Consider the following 24343-nt stretch of genomic DNA (forward strand, 5'->3'; position numbering starts at 1 on the left):
CAAGGGAAAGAACAATTAAGCTGGTCTCCCAGCACGAAGAAATCCAACTAGCAGATGAGGAATTTAAAAGCGAGACTAGGGTCTATTCAAGGAAGAATGGGGAAGATGATTACATTTTGCCCCTTATCCCCAGTCCCAAACCAAGCTGGATGGTTGTGTCCATGAGGGGCAGGCACTGGCACAGCCAGAATGCGGGCCCCTATGAGGGTCTTCTCTCTTCATCACAGTGGGACAGCTGTGTGCAAGCCAGAGATGGGTAAACATCTGGAGGCTAGGAGGCCAGCTAAAAGGCTATTCAAGTGTGACATAGGCTGGTGACAATGAAAATATAACAAGAGTGCTATACATGCTTATCTCCCACTCATATATTAACAGGAATATGAAGGAGACTGGTGCCATGGGGTTGATCGAAGTTGTTTGATGACGGCAGCTAGTGTACCATCAAACTCAAGCTTTTAAGTTTGGGTGGAAGGGGGATTTGAGGCATTTTCCTTGGCCAGGGAGGCAGGGAAGTCAAGTTATGAAAAATATCCGTGAATCACAACTTAAACAATTATTCTAAATGAAGCCCTTGTAAGTTACATGTGGTCTTAGATTGTACTCTCCTAGCAGACAGGAGACAAGTCTACCAAGTTTCTATTTTTTTTCCAATACACCTAAGACAGCAATTAGCACTTAGCAGAAAGTTTGAATTCCCCTAAACCTATTTATATAGGCAATGGCCTTTCAAATGAAAAAGGCTGAAACATAAAGGAAATTGGAATCAATTCCTGGCTTAATACCAAGAGCTTCAACTTATTATCAGAATTTAATTCCTATGTTCAATTTTTTAATAGTCCATGCAGATAAAAGGAGCCCAAGTGCCCCCTGATTTCAGCAGAATATCGATCACTATCTCCATGAATTTACTTTGGAGTTTAACCCCTCGAGTGACTCCAGATACTATATAGAGATGACCTGTTTTAAGACACAAAGCAGCTCCGAGCTGTGGGCCTGGTGCCCCTGAAGCAGGGCTTTTCAAAGAGCTTCTCTGCTGATCAAGCTCTTTGCACACTGCAATTAGGCTCAACAAGCAGACGAATGGTTCCCCATCCTACGTGTCTTCCAGTAATAGAGATTTGCAGCAATGTGTACCAGACTTGGAGTATTACTCAGATCTACCAAGTCCCCAGTTTGGGGAAGTGGCTCTGATAGAGTTTGGAATCTTCACTGTCTTTGGACAGATGTATTTATTCAACATGTGGAGGCCTGTGGACAATTCAGATTCTAACTCAGGCTGTAGCCTCTATTTAAGAAGGCCTGCAGACAATGACCAAAGATTAGAAGCAAATGTGAAGTGATGTAGTTAGAGGAAAATGCTCATTAGGCTCTTGTTTCTCCCAAAGTTGTGAAAATTCAGAATAACAACAACAAAGGGCACTGCTGGTGCTGCAAAGGCAGAGTGCATATTAAATACATTACTACACATCTGGTGGGTACTCCATACATCCCAGTTTTCAAAGGAAACTGGACCGGGAATCAAGAGGCCATAATTCTATTGAGTCACTTCTTTCTGAGCTAATAATAAGAACTAACATATTAAGCATCTATTATGTGCCAGATACTGTGGGAAGCACATTACTCCTTACTTACATTATCTCATTTATTTCTTCACAACCACCCTATAAGTCGAGACGATAGTCTCCCCCATTTTTCATGAAGCACAGAGAGGTCAAACATTTGCTGAATGTAACACAGGATACACAGAGCCCAGGTTAGCCTGAGGCCTAACCTCTTTGTCTCACTGCTTGTCTTTGACCCTAAACTCCCTACTTACTAGGCTACAGTATTTACTATACTATATTGCCACTCTTCCTTCATTTCCTTGATTATAAGTGGGACTTAAGGACTGCCTGCCTAATTCTAAAAATCCAGTAATTACATAAAGAGTGAGAAGAAAAAAGATATCTTTTTTTTCCAGGTAAGTGTGGATACAGTTCCAGTAGACAGCATTCCAACTTAGATCTTAAATCACATGCTGTGTGATTTTTCTCCTGCAAATGTTAGGTGCCTGATGCTCTGGAGGACTGACTTTGCTGTTCATCTCTCTATAGCGTGAGTGGCCTCCACAAAGCAGGCTGGGGGACTTTCCAGGAGACCAGACCACTTCTGTCCCCTGTACTCCATCTTAGCAAAGCACAAACCATGCAGACACCCTCTCACTCTCTAGTTCCCTCAGGTCAAGTGGCAAATGTCCAGTGGTTCTAGGAGGAAGGCTAAGCTGGTTCTTAGCATCTAGCTCATAAGTTTCTCCTGGGCAGGAACTGGGCTGACTAAAATCACCTGAGATTTGGTAGCGACAAAAAGGCCACCTATGGAGCCCATCTTATTTATCTGCACATTGTTTATATAGTTGGGGGCAGCAAATATCAGATGCCAGTCATAATGAAGAAAAAGCCAGAAGTCCCTTGAAGACACTTAAGGTGAAATGCTTATAGGAAGAAGAGAAGTTTCCCCTAGATTTTTCATTTAGAAAAACGAAAATAATGTTAAACTCTTTGGAGCTGCAGCTGAATATTAAATAGAAACATCTTAGAGAAACTTGCCTGAGAGCTATATGAATTCTAAACTACGAAAACAAGACACTCAATAGAAAACTGTAATAGAGAAAAGTGATAAGTTTGCTTTATCAAAGAAACAAAACATTTTCCTCCAGGGAGGAAGGAAGCATGATGGGAAATCTGCAAACAATGGACTTCTGAGAGACTGCATGTGTTTGCTTAAAAAAAAAAAGTTAACAACAACCCAAACCCTACAGTATTGACAAAGAACAAGTGCTCACAGTATTGACATGGGACAAGTATTCTCCTACCTAATAGCACATGGGCCCTGGGATGTTTCCAAAAGGCAGAGAAGTTCAGACTCCATCTCCTTCCCAGCATGATTTGAACCTTCCCACAAATCTCTACCATGTTGCAGGCACCTTGTGAAAATTCCTCCCCGTTGTCCTCTATGTAAGGCTAAACAATGAAGGGCATATGTGGTGGTGATGGTGGGGAGAGTTGGGGTGAGGCATGAAAGGGTGCCTCTGTGTATTCTGCAATTTGCTTTTCTGCCCATATTTTTGTCTGTCTCTTTGTCAGATGTCTGTTTTTCTGTTTTTTGGTTCTGTCTCTGTCTCCCTGTTTCTCTGTTAGTCTCCCAGTCTGTCCATGTCTCTTTCTCTCTTCCTGTCTACCCTTGTCTGTCTTGATGCTCTCTGTCTACCTTCTTGCTTCCTGTCTCTGTATATCTCTCTCTCTCAGGTTCTGTCTGTCTGTTGATATGTCTTTGTTGGCCTGCAGCTCTGACTGTCGGTCTCCATCCTGCATTCTTTCTCAATCTCTCTCTCTTCTCTCACTCTCTCATCCCTCCCTCCCTGTGTCTGTCTGCATCTCACTTTGCCTCTTGATTGGTCTATTTCTGGTTTTGCCTGCCTGCCTTCTATTCTGTCTCTGTCTGTCTCTTACCAATGACCCCTGACCATCTCTTTCTATTCTTTTTCTCTCTTTGTTTGAATATGTCTCTGTTTCATCGCTCATATCTGGTTCTCAGTCTGTCTGTCTGTCTTTTGGTGTGACTGTGGTGCTGTATGGCTGCCTTCCTGTCCCTTTGTCAGTCTCTCTGCCACTCTGTGCCTCTTTCTTTCTGTTCATTTGCTTCTTTGTCTCTGTTTCTCTGTCTCTGTCAATTCTTTGTCATTCTATCTCTGTATATGTCTCTTTTTGCTTCTCTTTGTCAGTTTCTTTCCATACCTGTCTGTCTGTCTGTGCTCTGGCTATCTATGCAATCTGTCAGCCTGTCTCTCCATTAGTCTGCTTCTGTCTGCTTGTTTCTTTGATGGTTTGCATGTATTTATATCAGTTTGAACTTCTGTCTGTCTCTTTGTCAAGCTGACTGTTTTTCTCTCTTTTCTTTCTCTCTCTTCCTCCCTCTGTATCTGACTCTCTGCCTCTTTTTGCTGCTGTTTCTCTCTCCGTAGGTCTCTCTGTCTTGCTGTTTCTCTCTCAGCTTCTGTATTTCTTGTCTTTTGGTCTATCACAGACTGTCTCTGTCAGTCTCCCTCTGTCTGTCTCTCTGCCTGTCTGTCTCTGTCAGTCTCTTCTCTATCTCTGCTTGTCTGTTACTCTCTCTCCCTTCCCAATAGTCTGTCTTTCTGTCTTATGGTCTGTCTCTTGGTCTATTCTTTCTCTCTGTCTCTATTAGTTTTCTTTTATCTCTCTCCTTCTCTCCGTGTCTGTTTCCCTCTTCCTGTGTCCTATGTTGTGTATCTCCTCACATTAGTCCTCTGTCTGCATTCTCCTCTCCTGTGTCTACCTGTACTCTTTATCTCCCTGTCTTTAGACTCTATTTGTGCTCCTCTGTTTCTGCCATTATCTCACTCCATCTCTCCGTCTCCCTCTCTCTGCCTGCCTGCCTGTCTGTGTATCTATCTGTTATCTGACTGTCTGTCTGTGTTTACCTTTCCCTCTAGCAGTCTGTCTGTCTGCCTGATTCTCTCTCAGGCTATCTTCCATCTCTCTTTCTGTCACCTTGTCTATCATTGTCTGTGTCTGTCTTTCTCTTTGTCTACTTCTCTCTTTCTTAGTCTCATTTTTTTCTTCTCTCTCTGTCTCCTTCTCTCCCTCTTTTTATTGAGGTGAGATTCACATAACATAAAAATTAACCATTTTAAAGTAAACAGTTCAGTAGCATTTAACACATTCATAATGTTGTACAACCACCACCTCTATCTAGTCCCCAAATATTTGCATCACCCCAAAAGGAGAGCCAGTACTCATTAAGCAGTCACTCCCCATTTCCCCCTCCCTAGGCCCTGGCAACCACCAATCTGCTTTCTGTCTCTACAGATTTCTTATTCTGGATATTACATGTAAATGGAATCATATAATCTGTGAAATTGTGAGTCTGGCTTTTTACATTTAGCATAATGTTTTCTAGGTTCATCCACATTGTAGCATGTATCAGTATTTCATTTATTTTTTCCCCTTCTTTTTTCCCTTTTCTTTTATTGAAACTTAATTTATTTAGAGAAGTTTAAGGTTCATAGCAAAAATGATAGGAAGATACAGAGACTTCCATATAGTCCCTGCCCTCATACACATATAGCTTCCCCCATTATCAACATCCCCCATCAGAATTGTATAACCAGAGTGGTAAAATTTGGTACAATTGATGACCCTACATTGACACATTATAATCATCCAAAGTCCACAGTTTACATTAGGGTTCACTCTTGGTGTTGTACATTCTATAGGTTTGGAGAAATGTAGAATGACATGTTTCCAACATTATGGTATCATACAGAGTGTTTTCACTGCCGTAAAAATCTCTGTGCTCTGCCTATTCATCTCTCCCTCCCAACCCCTGGCAACCACTGATCTTTTTTACTATCCCCATAGTTCTGCCTTTTCCAGAAAGTCATATAGTTGGCATCACTCAGTATGTAGCCTTTTCTGATTTGCTTCTTTCACTTAGTAATATGCATGTAAGATTCCTCCATGTCTTTTCATGGCTTGATAGCTCATTTCTTTTTGGTGCTGAATAATATTCCACTGTCTGGATGTACCACAGTTTATTTATCCGTTCACCTAATGAAGGACATTGTCGTTGCTTCCCAGTTATGGCAACTATGAATAAAACTGCTATAAACATCTAATTTGTTGTTAGGACTGAGTGTCGAATTCCAAGCTCCTTAGATGCAGAACTGGACACTGGAAGTCCTATTTTATTTCTTTTTTATGGCTGAATAATATTCCATTGTAGAGATATATCACAATTTGTTTATCCATTCATGTACTGATGGACATTTGGGCTGTTTCTACCTGTTGATTATTGTGAATATTGCTGTTATGAACATGCATGCACATATATATATTTGAGTACCTATTTTCAGTTCTCTTGGGTATATATACTTGGAGTATATACTTAGGATATATACTTGGGTATGTACTTAAGAGTAAAATTATAATATTAGATCAATGGTAATTCTATGTTTAGATTTTTGAGGAACCGCCAAACTTCCACAGCAGCTGAACCATTTTACATCCTTATCAGCAAGTGGGACTAGGAGGGTCCCAATTTCCCACATCTTCAAAAACAGTTGATATTTTCTGTTTCTTAGATTCCAGCCACCCTAGTGGATGAGAAGTGGTGTCTTGTAGTTTGGATTTGCATTTCCCTAATGACTAATGATGTTGAGTTTCCTTTCACATACTTAGTGGCCATTTGTATATCTTCTTTGGAGAAATGTCTGTTCAAGTCCTTAACCCATTTTTTGATTGAGTTGTCTTTTTGTTGTTGAGTTGTAAGAATTCTTTATATGTTTTGCATGCTACACCCTTACCAGATATCTGGTTTGCAAATTTTGCAAATCTTTCCTCCCAGTCTGTTTTTCTGTTTCTTTCTCTTTCTCTCTTTTGATTTTCATACTTCTACAATTGAGAAATAATTGACATATAACATTAAATTTGTTTCAGGCATATGACATAATGATTCAATATTTGTATATATTGTGAAACGATTACTGCAATAAGTCTAGTTAACATCCATCTCTTTTTCTCTCTTTTTATTTCCCTCTGTTTCCTTCTGACAGATTGAGACTTTCTGTCCAATTGCTCGTTTCTGACTACTTACTTTCCTATTGGTCTTTTCGTATCAGTGTGTCTCTGTCATGTCTCTATTTGTTTGTTCTTTCTCCCCCTCCCTCCCCCTCCCTCTCTGTTTCCTCTCCCTTTCTCCCCCTTCTCTCTCTTTTTCAGTTTCTCTCTGGAGCTCTGTCTTCCTGTCAGTCCCCATATCTGTCACTGACTCCTTTCTCACTATTTTTCTCTCCCCCCAGCCATCTCTCAGTCTGTCTAACTGTCTCTCTATCTGTGCATTTAGTTGGCTCACTTTCTCTCTTTCTCTCCACTTTTCATCTGGCTCCGTGTCTTTCTGATCTCTGTCGGTTTGTCTCTCTGTCAGTTGGTTGATCACTCTCTCTTTCCCTGTCTCTTCTGGTGTGTCTCTGTCCCTCCGTATCTCTCTCTCTGTGTTGGCCTTTACCTCTGTCTCTGTCTCCCTGCGTGTGTGTGTGTCCCAGTATGTCTCTCAATCAGTCTCTCTGTATCTCTGACTCTGGCATGTTCTTTCTAGCTCTCCTGACTGTTTTTCTCTTTCTGGATCTGCCTCTCCATCTCTCTGCACCAGTTTCTTTTGGTCTCTTTCTGTTTCTCTCTCCTTGTTTGTTTCTCTCCACCTTTCTATCTCTCTGCCTGTCAGCCTCTGAGTCTGTCTCTCATTCCGTCTCTCCATTTAACTCCCCATCTCTTGCTCACTATCTCTCTCTCCTGCTTCTCCAACATAACTGTCTGACCGACTGTTTCTCTGTCTCTCTATTTGTTTCTCTCTCTCTCACTACCTTTCTGTCTGCTTTTTTGTTTTTCTGTCTCTTGTAGTGTCTTTTACTCTCTATGTTGGTCTGGCTCTGGCTCTGTGTGCACCTCCCTCTCTTCTCTCTCTGCCTATTGCTCCTTCTCCTTCACTCACTCTGTATGTTCTCTCTGCTTCTCTCTGTCTTCCTGTCTCTAGCTCTGCTTCCCCTTCTCTCTACAACTCCTCTGCCCCAGTATTGTGTCAGACTCTTAGGCTCTCTCTTTCTTTAATGAGAGTGACTCTCTTCCTTTCTCTCTCTGTGTCCATTTCATTCTCTCTTTTTTCTTTGTGACTCTCTTCCTCCATCAGTTTTGGTCTCACTTTCTGGCTTCCTCTAGTTCTTTAGCTCTCTCTGTTACTGAGTCTCTCTTTATCTCTGTACCCCTTTCTCTCTCTCTCTCTTTTAGACTCTCTCCCTTATTCTGTCTTTTCCATTTGCTTCAGTCTGTCTCCATCTCTCTCTCCCTGTTCCTCACTGCTATCTTTCGTCCTCTTTCCTTTCTTTTTCTGGCTCCCTATCTTGTCTTCCAATTTGTCTGCCTCTCCTCCTGTCTGCCTCTCTGTGTCTATCTGCCCATCTCTCTTGATACGCTTCCATTTTCTTTATTTGTCGTTGATCTCTATCCCTTTATCTATCTGTGTTTCCCTCTGTCTCTCTTTTTTTCCATCTGCCTGTCTCTGTCTCTTTTTCTTCATCTGCCCTTCCTTATCTGCCCATCCTGCCTCTGTCCAACTATCTGTCTATCTCTCCCTGGCCATCTACCTGTTCTTCTCTGCCTCTCCTTTGAAACTGCTATGGAGATTGATGTTAATGACACTAGTCTTTTATAAAAGCTGAACTGTAAATCTCTTCCCATCCTCTACCAGTTGAACACATGCATCTCAGAGAAAAGACTTTCAGTCTCTGGCTTGACAAAAATGCATGGATTATACTGACTTTCTGAAATATAAGTCTAATATGTCAACTGGGTAACTTTAAAACACAAGTATACACTAACTGTGATGGCTTTCAGCATTGTTACTTATTTGTTCATTATTGAAAAATACAACAAAATCTATGTACTCAAAGCATGTCTTGTCAACCCTTCACTGGTCTTATATCTTAAGTAAGCTTCCAGAAGTCAAGGAAGTTAAGAAACTATTATAATTGGAACAGGAGTTAAGGAACAGACCACATAAAATATAGACCGGAACAGATTTTCCTTGAAAATTATATTTTCACTGAAACATAGAGCAATCCAGAATTCAGCAGAATGTATTACATCAGAACAACCACTTGATTTTTGCCTGACAATCTAGTTTGGTAATCTTACCATCCAAGCCCCTATAATAAGGAAATCTTTAGAGGCATTAGAGGAACAATGTCATTAAACCTCTCTGTGTCTCACTTTCTTTGTCTATAAAATGGAGCTTATGATAATAAATGATGTCAGAGGGTTGTTATGAGGAATAAATTAGTAATCCATGTAAAGGTCTTAGAATAGTGCCTGGCATAGTAGGAACTCAAAAAATGTTAGCTATTATTACTTCTATTGTTATTATTATTGCAATTGTTGTCACTGAAATTGTTATATAAACATCTAAACAGCAGGTCTACTCTTTAGGCAGTTTCCTTATCTAAAAAATGAAGCTATACCTCTAAGATCATTTATGGTTCTACGGTTCTAGAATTCCATGTGTCTCTGAGTACAAAGCACATGGGGTCATGTCTGTATCAGGCTCCATGACACAATTTTCATTCTCAAAAGTTTGTCACATCTGTAAGTTACCAAGGAAATAAAAAAAGCCATGAGGATAAACTGTTGATTTTCAAACATTTCTAAATCCAATCTGATAGCTGCAAACCTCTGCTTTCTCATTGACTTATTTACCTCTCACAGGATCAAAACAGAAAACATAAATTCAGGAACAACTTTCATTCTCATTCTTTCTCCAATGCTGCCCATATCAGACAGTTGGGGTAGTTGACATTTCCACAAAGAGATGAGGACTTGGATCCCTTATTAGCTAGAGTGCCACACTTTTCAATAGGGATGTGCACTTTGCTTCAAATTACTATCTGTGGATGCTGTACTTTTCCTGGGAATGGTGTTCATGGATATGGTATCTTTCTTGGGAATGCTGTCTATGCATGTTCTACCTTCCCTAGGAATACTGTCCATGGATGTTGTACTTTGCCTCAGAATACTGTCCGTGGATAGTGTACTTTCTTTGGATGCAATTTGTGGCAAAGTCATCTCCCACACTGAGGGACTCTCAAACACTGTTCAACCTTGATTTCCTCTTTGAAGCTCCTTGTCCTGTGTAGCTTCTGAAGGAGAACTGTATTAGTGTATACTAGTGTTTTACATTTCTGTAATTTTGGGTTTGTAACTTGACTATTGGCAAGCTCATTAATACTTTCTCCAGACTGAGTGGATCTCATGCTTAAAACTGTGTTCAATGAATATAATTTGGCCTATTGTTCCCATTTTCGGGATGGAGAGCTGGGGGTAGGGGCCTATGGGGGAAAACCAAGAACACCAATCAGCAAATTGACTTCAGACCTGAGAAAACAGCCCGTGGCATAAAATTTCTAACTTATTAGCTAGGCAAATCAATTGGCAATGGTTACCCTCTGAAAAAGATGAAAACTGTGGAAGCACAAAGCATATTTATTCATGCAAAAGGCATTACTTCCAAATATCTTGGCATAATGTACCCTGCACTGTGGTAAATGAATCTTCACCTTTAGAGGCACAAATCTGATTTACCCACTCTTCTATTTTCTTTGTCTTCAAGATTTGTTTGGAATGAAAATGGCAAATTCCCTGTAGGTATGTAGCAACATTCATCTATCCTTAACACCTGTCTTGTCCCTGCTCCCTTAATCTTGCCAGCTTTAGCATGCCTGTGCTCATTCATACACATGCTTGCTCCCTCACAAACTCATGCTCTTCACCCCTGCAGTCATATAGAATGCATTTTGTCCAAGCTATACAGGTGAAAGAACAAGGTCATGTAATAAGGAATATTGACCTTGGGGGGCAGATCCATATAATTTACACAAAATATTTCCAGGGCCCATCCTGTTTAGTTCCTACACATTCACCTTTTCTGCAGCAAAGCTAGATAGGCAGTAAAAAAAATTACCTGTCATGAAGGAGATTGGTTCAAGATGGCGGAGTAGAAGGACGTGCACTCACTCCCTCTTGTGAGAGCACCGGAATCACAACTAACTGCTGAACAATCATCGACAGGAAGACACTGGAACTCACCAAAAAATATACTCCACATCCAAAGACAAAGGATAAGGTGCAATGAGATGGTAGGAGGGGTGCAATCACAATAAAATCAAATCCCATAACTGCTGGGTGGGTGACTCACAAACTGGAGAACACTTATATCACATAAGTCCACCCACTGGAGGGAAGGTTCTGAGCCCCATGTCAGTTCCCAACCTGGGGGTCTGGCAACGGGAGGAGGAATTCCCAGAGAATCAGACTTTGAAGGCTAGCAGGATTTGATTGCAGGACTTCAGCAGGTTTGGGGGAAACAGAGACTCCACTTTGGAGGGCACATACAAAGTAGTGTGTGCATCAGGACCCAGGGGGAAGGAGCAGTGACCCCATGGGAGACAGAACCAGACCTACCTGCTAGAGATGGAGGGTCTCCTGCAGAGGCAGGGGGTGGCTGTGGCACACCATGGGGACAAGGACACTAGCAGCAGAAGTTCTGGGAAGTACTCCTTGGCGTGAGCCCTACTGAGGTCTGCCATTAGCCCAACCAAAGGGCCTATAGGCTCCAGTGGCTGGGTCGCCTCAGGCCAAACAACCAACAGGAAGGGAACTCAGCCCCACCCATGAGCAGACCAAGGGACTAAAGTTTTACTGAGCTCTGCCCACCAGACCAACACCCAGCTCTACCCACCACCAGTGTCTCCCATCAGGAAGCATGCACAAGCCTCTTAGATAGCCTCATCCATAAGAGGGCAGACAGCAGAAGCAAGAAGAACTACAATCCTGCAGCCTGTGGAACAAAAACCACATTCACAGTAAGACAGACAAAATGAAAAGGCAGAGGACTATGTAACAAATGAAGGAACAAGATAAAACCCCAGAAAAACAACTAAATGAAGTGGAGATAGGCAACCTTCCAGGAAAAGAATTCAGAATAATGATAGTAAAGATGATCCAGGACTTCAGAAAAAGAATGGAGGCAAAGATCGAAAAGATGCAAGAAATGTTTAACAAAGACATAGAAGAATTAAAGAACAAATACCTAGAAGAATTAAAGAACAAACAAACACAGATGAACAATATAACTGAAATGAAAACTACACTAGAAGGAATCAATAGCAGAATAAGTGAGGCAGAAGAACGGATAAGTGACCTGGAAGACAGAATGGTGGAATTCACTGCTGCAGAACAGAATAAAGAAAACAAGAATGAAAAGAAATGAAGACAGCCTAAGAGACCTCTGGGACAACATTAAATGAACCAACATTCGCATTATAGGAGTCCCAGAAGGAGAAGAGAGAGTGAAAGGACCCGAGAAAATATTTGAAGAGATTATAGTCGAAAACTTCCCTAGCATGGGAAAGGAAATAGCCACCCAAGTCCAGGAAGTGCAGAAAGTCCCAGGCAGGATAAACCCAAGGAGAAACACGCCGTGACACATAGTAATCAAATTGACAAAAAATTAAAGACAAAGAAAAATTATTAAAAGCAGCAAGGGAAAAATGACAAATAACATAAAAGAGAACTCCCATAAGGTTAACAGTTCATTTCTCAGCAGAAACTCTACAAGCCAAGAAGGGAGTGGCACGATACATTTAAAGTGATGAAAGGGAAGAACCGACAACTAAGATTACTCTACCCGGCAAGGATCTCATTCAGATTCAACAGAGAAATCAAAAGCTTTACAGACAAGCAAAAGCTAGCAGAATTCAGAAACACCAAATCAGCTCAACAACAAATGCTAAAGGAACTTCTCTAAGTGGGAAACAAAAGAAAAGAAAAGGACCTACAAAAACAAACCCAAAACAATCAAGAAAATGGTAATAGGAACATACATATTGGTAATTACCTTAAATGTTAATGGATTAAATGCTCCAACCAAAATACACAGGCTGGCTGAATGGATAGAAAAACAGCACCCATATATATGCTGTCTACAAGAGACCCACTTCAGACCTAGGGACCCATACAGACTGAAAGTGAGGGGATGGAAAAAGATATTCCATGCAAATGGAAATCAAAAGAAAGCTGGAGTAGCAATACTCATATGAGATAAAATAGACTTTAAAATAAAGAATGTTACAAGAGACAAGGAAGGACACTACATAATGATCAAGGGATCAATCCAAGAAGAAGATATAACAATTATAAATATACATGAACCAAACATAGGAGCACCTCAATATATAAGGCAAATGCTAACAGCTATAAAAGAGGAAATCGACAGTAACACAATGATAGTGGGGGATTTTAACACCTCATTTACACCAATGGACAGATCATCCAGACATAAAATTAATAAGGAAACACAGGCTTTAAATGACACAATAGACCAGATAGATTTAATTGATATTTATAGGACATTCCATCTAAAAGTAGCAGATTACACTTTTGTCTCAAGTGCACACAGAACGTTCTCCAGGATAGACCACATCTTGGGTCACAAATCAAGACCTGGTAAATTTAAGAAAATTGAAATCATATCAAGCATCTTTTCCAACCATAACACTATGACATTAGAAACAAATTACAGGGAAAAAAACATAAAAAAACATAAAAAACACAAACACTAAACAATACATTACTAAATAACCAAGAGATCATTGAAGAAATCAAAGAGGAAATCAAAAATTACCTAGAGACAAATAAAAACAAAGACACGATGATCCAAAACCTATGGGATGCAGCAAAAGCAGTTCTACGTGGGAAGTTTATAGCAATAGAATCCTACCTCAAGAAACAAGAAAAATCAAATAAACAATCTAACCTTACACCTAAAGGAACTAGAGAAAGAAGAACAAACAAAACCCAAAGTTAGTACAAGGAAAGAAATCATAAAGATCAGAGCAAAAATAAATGAAATAGAATCAAAGAAAACAATAGCAAAGATCAATAAAACTAAAAGCTGGTTCTTTGAGTAGATAAGCAAAATTGATAAACTTTTAGCCAGACTCATCAAGAAAAAGAGGAAGAGGACTCAAATCAATAAAATTAGAAATGAAAAAGGAGAAGTTACAATGGACACTGCAGAAATATAAAGCATCATAAGAGACTACTACAAGCAACTGTATGCCAATAAAATGGACAACCTGGAAGAAATGGACAAATTCTTAGAAAGGTATAACATTCCAAGACTGAACCAGGAAGAGATAGAAAATATGAACAGACCAATCACAAGTAATGAAATTGAAACTGTGATTAAAAATCTTCCAACAAACGAAAGTTCAGGACCAGATGTCTTCACAGGTGAATTCTGCCAAACATTTAGAGAAGAGCTAATACCCATCCTTCTCAAACTCTTCCAAAAAATTGCAGAGGAAGGAACACACCCAAATTCATTCTACGAGGCCACCATCACCCTGATACCAAAACCAGACAAAGATACTACAAAAAAAGAAAATTACAGACCAATATCACTGCTGAATATAGATGCGAAAATCCTCAACAAAATACTAGCAAACAGAATCCAACAACACATTAAAAGGATCATACACCACGATCAAGTGGGATTTATCCCAGAGATGCAAGGATTCTTCAATATATGCAAATCAATCAGTGTGACACACCATATTAACAAATTGAAGGAGAAAAACCATATGATCATCTCAATAGATGCAGAAAAAGCTTTTGACAAATTCAACACCCATTTACAATAAAAATGCTCCAGAAAGTGGGCATAGAGGGAATCTACCTCAACATAATAAAGTCCATATATGATAATCCCACAAAAAACATCATTCTCAATGGTGAACAACTGAAATCATTTCCTCGAAGGTCAGGAAAAATACAAGGATGTCCACTCTCGCCACTATTATTCAACATAGTTTTGGAAGTCCTAGTCACAGAAATTGGAGAAGAAAAAGAAATAAAAGGAATACAAATTGGAAAAGAAGAGGTAAAGATGTCACTGTTTGCAGATAACATGATACTATACATAGAGAATCCTAAAGATGCTACCAGAAAACTACTAGAGCTAATCAATGAATTTGGTAAAGTAGCAGGATACAAAATTAATGCACAGAAATCTCTTGCATTCCTATACACTAATGATGAAAAATCTGAAAGAGAAATTAAGGAAAGGCTCCCATTTACCATTGCAACAAAAAGAATAAAATACCTAGGAATAAACCTACCTAAGGAGACAAAAGACCTGTATGCAGAAAACAATAAGACAATGATGAAAGAAATCAAAGATGACACAAACAGATGGAGAGATATACCATGTTCTTGGATTGGAAGAATCAATAATGTGAAAATGACTATTCTACCCAAAGCAATATACAGATTCAACGCAATCCCTATCAAATTATCAATGGCATTTTTTTACAGAGCTAGAGCAAAAAATCTTAAAATTTGTATGGAGACACAAACTGGTGGGATGAATTGGGAGACTGGGATTGACATATATGACTAATATGTATAAAATAGATAACTAATAAGAATCTGCTGTATAAATAAAATAAAATTTAAAAAAAACCTATTGTGGATGAATTATTTGTCCAAGCTTTAAGATGGCCAGAGAGGAAAGGGTGAAGAGGTCACCAAGTCAAAAACAGCTCTCTTTCAATTTTTTTGTTTGTTTGTTTAACATCTTTATTGGAGTATAATTGCTTTACAATGGTGTGTTAGTTTCTGCTTTATAACAAAGTGAATCAGTTATACATATACATATATCCCCATATCTCTTCCCTCCTGTGTCTCCCTCCCTCCCACCCTCCCTATCCCGCCCCTCTAGGTGGTCACAAAGCACCCAGCTGATCTCTCTGTGCTATGCGGCTGCTTCCCACTAGCTATCTATTTTACATTTGGTAGTGTATATATGTCCATGCCACTCTCTCACTTTGTCCCAGCTAACCCTTCCCCCTCTCCGTATCCTCAAGCCCATTCTCTAGTAGGTCTGTGTCTTTATTCCTGTCTTGCCCCTAGGTTCTTCATGACCATTTTTTTTTTTTAGATTCCATATATATGTGTTAGCATACGGTATTTGTTTTTCTCTTTCTGACTTACTTCACTCTGTATGACAGATTCTAGGTCCATCCACCTCACTACAAATAACTCAATTTCATTTCTATTTATGGCTGAGTAATATTCCATTGTATATATGTGCCACATCTTCTTTATCCATTCATCTGTCGATGGACATTTAGGTTGCTTCCATGTCCTGGCTATTGTAAATAGAGCTGCAATGAACCTTGTGGTACATGACTCTTTGTGAATTATGGTTTTCTCAGGGTATATGCCCAGTAGTGGGATTGCTGGGTCGTATGGTAGTTCTATTTTTAGTTTTTTAAAGAACCTCCATACTGTTCTCCGTAGTGGCTGTATCAATTTACATTCCCACCAACAGTGCAAGAGGGTTCCCTTTTCCCCACACCCTCTTCAGCATTTATTGTTTGTAGAGGGCCACAAATTGTTGTCGTGGAAGAAAACTAACCAAGAGTGGCCAAAGAAATCTGAATGACTTGAACACCTGCTCCATAGGGAAGGAGATAGAATTACTGGGCTGCTGCTAATTTGCAAAAATAACTCCTGAGCTCTCCTGGAAGTGAAAGCACCCTGATCCTTTCAAAGAACAGTTGTGAGAAATGGTGTGAGTATGACTGTTGTGGGTAGGGCAGGGTGCAGAGAGATAGAATTCAGAATTGCAGAGCTATCCTCGAAGTTCTGATGCTTTAGAACTTCCCCACTGGGTCTAAACTTCAAAGTTTGCATGGGGAGTGGGAAGGGTAAGCTGGGACGAAGTGAGAGAGTGGCATGGACATATATACACTACCAAATGTAAAATAGATAGCTAGTGGGAAGCAGCCACATAGCACAGGGAGATCAGCTGGGTGCTTAGTGACCACCTAGAGGGGTGGGATAGGGAGGATGGGAGGGAGACACAAGAGGGAGGAGATATGGGGATATATGTATATGTATAGATGACTCACTTTGTTATAAAGCAGAAACTAACACACCATTGTTAAGCAATTATACTCCAATAAAGATGTTAAAAAATAGAATAAGTAAAAATAAAAACCAAAAAAAAAAAAACTTCAAAGTTTGGATGGAGGTGAGAGGGTAGGTTAGAGAGGGCAAAAATGATCAGTGTGATATCCACAGTCATTTTTTTAAGCTGACCTATACTCTTAAGAAACTTTTAAATTGCATACACAAATGAAATTGTACCCTCAGCATGAAGCTCTATGAGGTCTAATTATCAGAGCAAATGTTTACTGAATTAATTTAAAAACTACAATACCAACACTGCCTATTTCATAATCTAGGGGAAGCATTTTCTTCTCAAGCCATGTTCAGTGTGCAATGGGAAGCCAATTATCAACCCAGAACATTTCTCAGTGAAAAATGTGTCATTCTTTAAGACACTTAGGGCTTAAGCAGGCTTAAGGCCCCTATCTCATCGTTTTCTCTTATTTCTACCATCTAAATACCCATCAATCCAAGCCAACATTATTTTCACCATTTCATAGCTTAAAGGTGTCAATGACACGTGGACAAAGAACATTTTGGCAAGAGACAAAGCATAATTTTTACTTACTTGAATGCTCATACCAGCTTTTTCTGAAAACAGAGTATAATAATGGGGCTCCTGAGAGAAAAATACAGTAAACAGGCACTGTTACTGATTAAATGAGGGTGAATTCAGTTTTATTGTTTTTAAGCAAGCTCAGTAATTCTAACTAAAAACTAACCAATATGGTCCCTTTAGAATTCCCAGGGATGTGTTTTTCATCAATACAAGAGAATACTTTCTATTTACCAGATGTAGGCACCTTGTGGATGACAGCCTTGTTCATCTTTCATCTTATTCATCTTTCAGTTTCTAGCAGTTTCTGCTAGAAAGTAGCATTTTCATCTACCCTTCCATCCACTATCACCTGACACACAGTAGGCATCCAATAAATGTTTGCTGAATAAATATATTAGCATATTATTTGTTTGTAATTGTTTACTGCTCAGAATGCTTTTAAACTGGCTGTATAAATAGGCTAAATACTATCCTGACATTTTTAAAACTTTGATTATCAGAACTTTCTATTTCTTAGATACAACTAATCTTTATAGTCCTAAAGAATATGGATAGGAATTTAAGAGATTTTTTTGGTGTGCCAGAAGAAGTTCCATTTCCCTTTATAGACACCAGACAGAACTTTTCCAGACCACCTTCTGTGTAACCAAACACTTTCAAGTAGCAACCAAACATCCCAAAGTGCCTAAGCTGGCTGAATGTCATAGCAGAAGACAGCTGGGGACATGATGTTGAGAATGACCAGTGTTTACACGATATTTACATACCAGATTCCACAGCTTTAAGACAGGTGTGTCCTGCTACCCTATTTTTTTTCCCTCAAAGAGCACCTGGATCCTGTCTGGAAAACAGATCAAGAACTGCACTGCCAATCACTATAGGTGGGATGGCTAAATTTTCTGACTCTATAATTGGAAAAGCATGATTTGACATATGGACTTCTACTTTTGAGGACAATGGGATAGAACATGTAACACTGGGGCTGCTCTAAAAAATCCAAAATATGTGGTTTTTCCATACTCAAAGGAACGACAAGAAAATCAAGAGGGACATAACTTTATAAAATAAATTCGATATGAAAGAACACAGCATAAACAATGTTAAAATACAAGGGAAAACATTCACAACACATTTAACAGAAAAATGATTAATTTCCATGACATAAAAAGAACCCTTACAAGTCCAAAATTTAAAGATAAATAATCGCAGAAAAATGGGCAAAGGATATCACAAGTGATATATAAAAGAAACGTAAAGGATTAGTAAACATTTGAAAAAGATGCTCAAACTCACTATTTATTAAAGAAATGCAAGTTAAAGCAATAAGGGGCTACAATTCATCACTTGTCTAATGGGAAAAAGTCATAGGATTAAAGGTATTGTGTGCTGGCAAGAAGACAAAGAATGGCCCTCTCAACACTGGATGTGTTGACTTGGTGAGGCCTTTGTAGAAGTCATCATGGTATTGGCCATCAAAATGTACAAAGCCCTTAACACTTCAACTCTGCAATCCTACTTCTTAGACTCTATTCTAGAGTAACACTTGCTCACATGTACAGGCTAGCATGCTCATGGATGTCCTTTGCAGCATTTTTGTGGCAGCCAAAAGATAGGAATAATCTAAATATTTATCAACAAGAGGATCCCAGTAGTAAATTTCCCAATCTCTAACATGGTCTACCAGGCAGTTATTAAAAAAAGAGAGAGCAAGTCAGGGCAGAAATTATCCTTGGAGGGGAAGTAAGTGTCTACAAAAGGGCACCAGGGTCTTCTGGGGTGCCAGAAATGGTCTATGCCTTGTCTTAGGTGCTGGTTACATAAGTGTGTTGTTTGTGAAAGTTCATTGGTGTACACGTAAGGTTTTGCACTTTTATGCACATCAATAAAATATGTTTTTCAAAAAATTAACAAACTAAAAAACAGATTTGGGAGACCCCATGCTTTAGTGGAAAGAGTACTATACTAGGAAGAAGGAGTTCTGAGCTCTAGCTCCTTTCTGCCCAAACTAGTTTGGGACTTTGGGCAAGTCACTTGGGCTGAATTGCAGTTGACTCAATTCAAGGTAGGGATAATTTTATTCTGCTGAAAGATAGGGAACTGGGTCCAATGATTTCCATATCTTTTTCATTTTAGGTTTTATGGCTCTTTAAGCCATAACAGTTCAGTATTATTTACCTCCATTAAGTTTCTTTTATCTATCCCCTCTTCTCCATCCCTACTCCCATAACACTGATTCAGGCCCATATTTCACTTCCCTGGGATATTTCAAAAGTCTTCAAACTTGTCTCTCCAGTTCTTCCCCTTTAAAATCTATAATAAAAACACTTTGGTTAGAGTATCTTTTGACAGTACAGCTCAAATCACGTCGCTGCTTTCTTCAAAAACCTTAGAAATCAGTGGGGCACGGTGCAAAGTGCACAGAACCCATTATTGGAAAATCTGGGTTTGAATAGCTTACTGGCTGTCTAATCTTGGGCAAGCCATTGAGCCTCTGAATCTCCATTACCTCATCTGTGAAATGAGAGTAGTTATGGGACCTTCTTCCATTACTGCATGTTCCATGTACAAAGAACAGACTTTTAGCTACTGATGTGTCAAGTCCCAAGTCACACTTAACATCATCTGCCAGGGGGCCAGAGTAATGGCAGAGAATCAAGTTTCTTAGCTACCTTTACTTGACTTACTCCAATCAAGAGAGAGAATACTTCTGGGCAGACAGAGCTTCAACACAAAGCTCTACAACTGACTGGCTGTTTGACAGAAGAACAAAAAGTGAAAGGTGCCTCCCTCTTTGCAGGCTTTGCCACAGAGACAGTGGCACCTCATAGCAAAGGTTAACAGTCTTAATTGATAGAAAGCCCAGCCTGTAAGATCTATAGACCTCTCTGTACACACCTAATGTTGGTAAGAACTGCTTAACAGAGATCTGGCACAAAAATCAAAAGAAGCTAAAATCTTGTGGTTACCCTGCTGAGATAATTTAGGATGCATTAGTCAATGTTTCTCAGGCTGTTCGTCCTGGATCAGGGTAATTATGGAGAGGAATAAAAAAGGCCAGATTAGAAAACAGCTTGCCAGCAGAACCACTATATTTGCATGGGTTGATATTTAAATCAGCATCTGAAAACAGTACGTAGTTATGACTTGTTGCCTGCTCAGATTTTATGCCAAGTTCTGAAGCAAATTCAGCACTTGGCATTCATTTCAGAGGGAAAGCCTGGTTCCTTGTTACACAAGCCTCTTAAAATCCCTATCTTGCCAGATACAAAGGTCACTCAGGCTGAGGATGCCCCTCACATTAGATGACTTGCATGATCTCCAGGAACTAATTTTGGAGAAAGGCACATTCTTAACTTGATCTCTCTTCTTCCCAGGAAACTCAACCAAGAATCTTCTGAAATTTCACCTCCTTCCCTCCAAAGCTTCCTTGATTGTCCAGAGGAATGAAGGTGTCTTCATTAACCTCACCCTGATCTGAAATAAAATTCCATGAAAATGCCTTTACTCTTCATCCAATTATGCATTTGCACTCAATTTCTTCCTGGCTTAGTGCCCAGCACATAATGGCCACTTAGTAAATATTTGCTCTTATTTACTGAGTATTCACTGTAAGCAGTCACTCTTTGATAGCACTCATCACAATTACAAATAATTATTTGTGTAATTATTTGCTTAATGACTGTCTTCCTTACTAGACGGTGAGCATCACAAGGCCAGGGCTGAAGTTTGTCTTATTTACAGCTGTACTCTTAAAAACTACCATAATGCTTCACACTTAATACCCAATAAATATTCATTGAACAAAAGAACTTAATCCCAAAACAACCTGTACACTTGGTATTATTATTTCTATATTATAGGTGAGGAAGCTGAGGATCAATACTTCAATAACTGCGCTTCAATAACTTGCCTAAGGTCAGAGCCAGGGTTCTGAGCACGTGCTCTTAACAACCACTGTATCCTGCCTCCCTCTTTTTAAGTCCTGTTCTACTATATACTAGCTGTAGCCTGGGAAAGTTTCATAAGTTTTCTAAGCTTTGGTTTTGTTGTCTATAAACAAAGGAGAAAATGGTATCTATTTTATAGATTTGTTATGAAGTTTGCTTGAGTTTATATATGTAAAACACTTGGTTATAGTGGTTGGCATACAATCAATATTTAATAAAAGCTGCTGCTCCTGTATTGTTGTTATTGAATCAAATATTCAGAAGAAAGGGACTGTAGCTAGGGAATGCCACTTGCTGAAACCTGTCTCCCCTGCAAAATAGCACATTCCATTTGAGCAGTTGGACACATCTAATGGCTTTCTGTGACACTCTCATCAACCCTCACTCAGCACATTCCATAAAACAGCTTGCATGTGAAAGTTGCTTTTGCTTAAAATTCAAATGTAGGAGAAGCAAAATATTTTAAAGTTAATTCTATTACACAAGCAATTGCTCAGTAGAAATACTACAACCTGCATGGCTTAAATTGAATAGCTCACATTATCAAGGAAATTGAGATTGGAAAAAAAAAATCAAGACTGTCTCCCAACCCCTTACAAGAGGGAATTTCATCATTATGGATTTTTATTTCAATAGATAGTAAATTGATATCAGAAAACAGAGCAGAGAAAGAGAAAATTGCAAATTAGGCAGTCACTTCTTTCTGTGTTGAAATAGCTAGAGTGGTCAACATACACACAACCACTTTATTTGTCACCTTCTGGTCTACTGCATCACTGTCACTTTAGTTCGTAACAGAAGACTCTAGACATACTTTATCATAGAATACAGTGTCCACGGTTTTGCTTTCTGTGGTGTCAGTTACCCGAGGTCAACCGCGGTCCAAAAAATATTCAATGGAATATTCCAGAAATAAACAATTCATAAGTTTTAAATTTCATGCTGTTCTGAGTAGCGTGATGAAACTTCACACTGTCCTGCTCTATCCCACCTGGGACATGAATCATCCCTTTGTCCAGTGCATCCCACCTGTAAGTCACTCAGCTGCCTAGGTTATCAGGTCAACTGTCATGGTATCAGCAGTGTTTGTGTTCAAGTAACCCTTATCTTACTTAATAATGGCCACAAAGTGCAAGAGTAGTGATTCTGGCAGTTCGGATATTCTCTTACTGTGCCTAATTTATAAATTAAACTTTATCATAAGTATGCATGTATAGGGAAAAAAACGTAGTATATATAGGGATTGCTACTATCCACAGTTTCAGGCATCCATTGGGGGATCTTGGAACATATACCCTATGGAAAAGGGGGGACTACTGCACTACAAATGTCCAACATTCTGAACCACAGTGGTCTAGGTACACCTAGTTGCTCTGATGCAGTATGGGTAGCTGAGCTGGTCCTTAAGCCTGACTGCATATTGGAATCATTTGCAGTGCTTTTAAAGAACATTGATGCCCGGCTCTTCCTCAATTTCCGTTCTGATTCAGTTGATTTTTGACAATAATTTTAGAACTATCCTGCCTGGGTTTGGATCTTATCTCCTCTACTTACTATTTGGACAAATTACTTAACTTCTCTGTATTTAAGTTTCCTTACCAGTAAAATGAGGATAATCATAGAGTTGCCATGAAAGTCGAATAAGTTAACACATTTGAAATACTTAGAACAGTGTCTGGCACACTAGTAGAAGTAGTAATAAAGTATTTTAATTACTATACTCTGGTGTCATGGAAGAGAAAGGAATACTTATAGAGTTTGCAATCACATGTGGAATGACAATGCTAAAATGGCAGCAAAGGTGTCTGTGTTTGAAGTTCATGAAAATGAAATCTCCTCACTGTAAAGTACTACTCTGAGGCAAAATCAGATGATATAAAGTTGAGTTCCATCTGGAATTTGTCTTGACTTTACACATGGAGAAGTAAAAATCTAAACGTAACACATGGTTCTAGAACAACCCTATTTATTTGTACCCTCAATGGACCATCATTGCTAGTTTCCCCTGGCTAAAAAAAAATTCTAAGGATAGAAAAATCCAAAGTCATATCTATCTGCAAATAAACAGCAATGTTAGGATGGTGGGGGTTCTCTTCACACTTGGCACCATTCCATGGGGAGGAGGGAACATCCATTCTACTTGTGAGAGAGGACAGAGAGTACTAACAGAAACTTCTCTGGGCTTTCTCTCCACCCCTGCTTACTCCTTGGCACAGCAGGGGTATCGACTTATCTGATTTGTAAGATTAGAATAAAAATAAGTGCTCATTCCTGACTTAACCTCTGCATTCTGGCTCCTGGGTCAGAATGTCCTCAAGTTGACATGACCCTTTCTCTCCTACAAAGTGCGCAGAGCTTAGTCAGGGCACAGGTACCGTTTTCCTTAAGAGCACAGGCCCACCTTGCTCTTAAGTTCTAGCTTCCACTGAATTGTGACACAGGCCATCACTCTCAATGACACTGGCAGGGTAAGTGGTCTGTTCTGCAGACTCAATCTTCCCTATCGGTGGGTATCAATGCATAGATTTGGAGCTGGAGATGGTAGGAAGCTTCATTAGGCCTTAGGCTCAAGCCATGTTCTTCAATCCAGTTTTACTTATAATAAGGCTGACATTACATTTTCTTCCTCACATGGCTTTTTGTGTTTGTTATCAGTTTGACTCAGAATTGGAAGGAGAAAAGCACTCACACTCTCAAACCTAACAAGCAGCAGCAGCAACTATAAGAGTAGTATCTGACAATTTTCAAAACTCTTTCCCCTTTTAACAGATGTGGAAACTGAAGCTTAAAAAAAAAGGCTTCTGTGATTTGCCCAGGGTCAAAATACTAATAACAAGTGGCAAATCAAGTACTAAAATCACAGTCTTCAGTATTCTTTTCACTACATGTCTGAGTATGCTTCTTTCTCTTACTGAGGCCAGGGAGGCCCTTATAGGCCTCAGAGTCAAGAATAACAGTTGCTTTGATAACTTTACTAAGCTAACAGGAGAGGAAAGCAACCTCCCCAAATCTAAGGATCTTTTTACTGTGAAATTGAGTTGTACTGCCCTAAAACTGATTTTTATCAGACAAGTCTTTACCTAAAAATTGAGAAATTGAAAGAGATCCTCTAGATTCCATACATATGTGTTAGCATACGGTATTTGTTTTTCTCTTTCTGACTTACTTCACTCTGTTAAAAAAAAAAAAAGGTCATGAAGAACCTAGGGACATTG

General features: G+C 39.4%; 1 protein-coding gene across 9 annotated transcripts in view; it reads right to left on the reverse strand.

Annotated features, from left to right (window-relative positions):
• Positions 1–24343, reverse strand: part of ENOX2 (ecto-NOX disulfide-thiol exchanger 2) — a 266724-nt gene that overhangs the window by 116361 nt on the left and 126020 nt on the right. For 2 of the 9 annotated variants that reach the window (XM_057538830.1, XM_057538820.1), the window contains exon 4: positions 17191–17241. The exons of the other annotated variants lie outside the window; for them this stretch is intronic. Coding sequence is in view for 1 of the 2 variants with exons in the window: in XM_057538820.1 (XP_057394803.1) it covers positions 17191–17241 (51 nt within the window). In the remaining variant the exon portion in view is untranslated. The remainder of the gene's footprint in view (positions 1–17190; positions 17242–24343) is intronic. 9 annotated transcript variants of the gene reach the window in all.

Source organism: Balaenoptera acutorostrata, chromosome X (assembly GCF_949987535.1).
Source record: "Balaenoptera acutorostrata chromosome X, mBalAcu1.1, whole genome shotgun sequence".
Classification (NCBI taxonomy): domain Eukaryota; kingdom Metazoa; phylum Chordata; class Mammalia; order Artiodactyla; family Balaenopteridae; genus Balaenoptera; species Balaenoptera acutorostrata.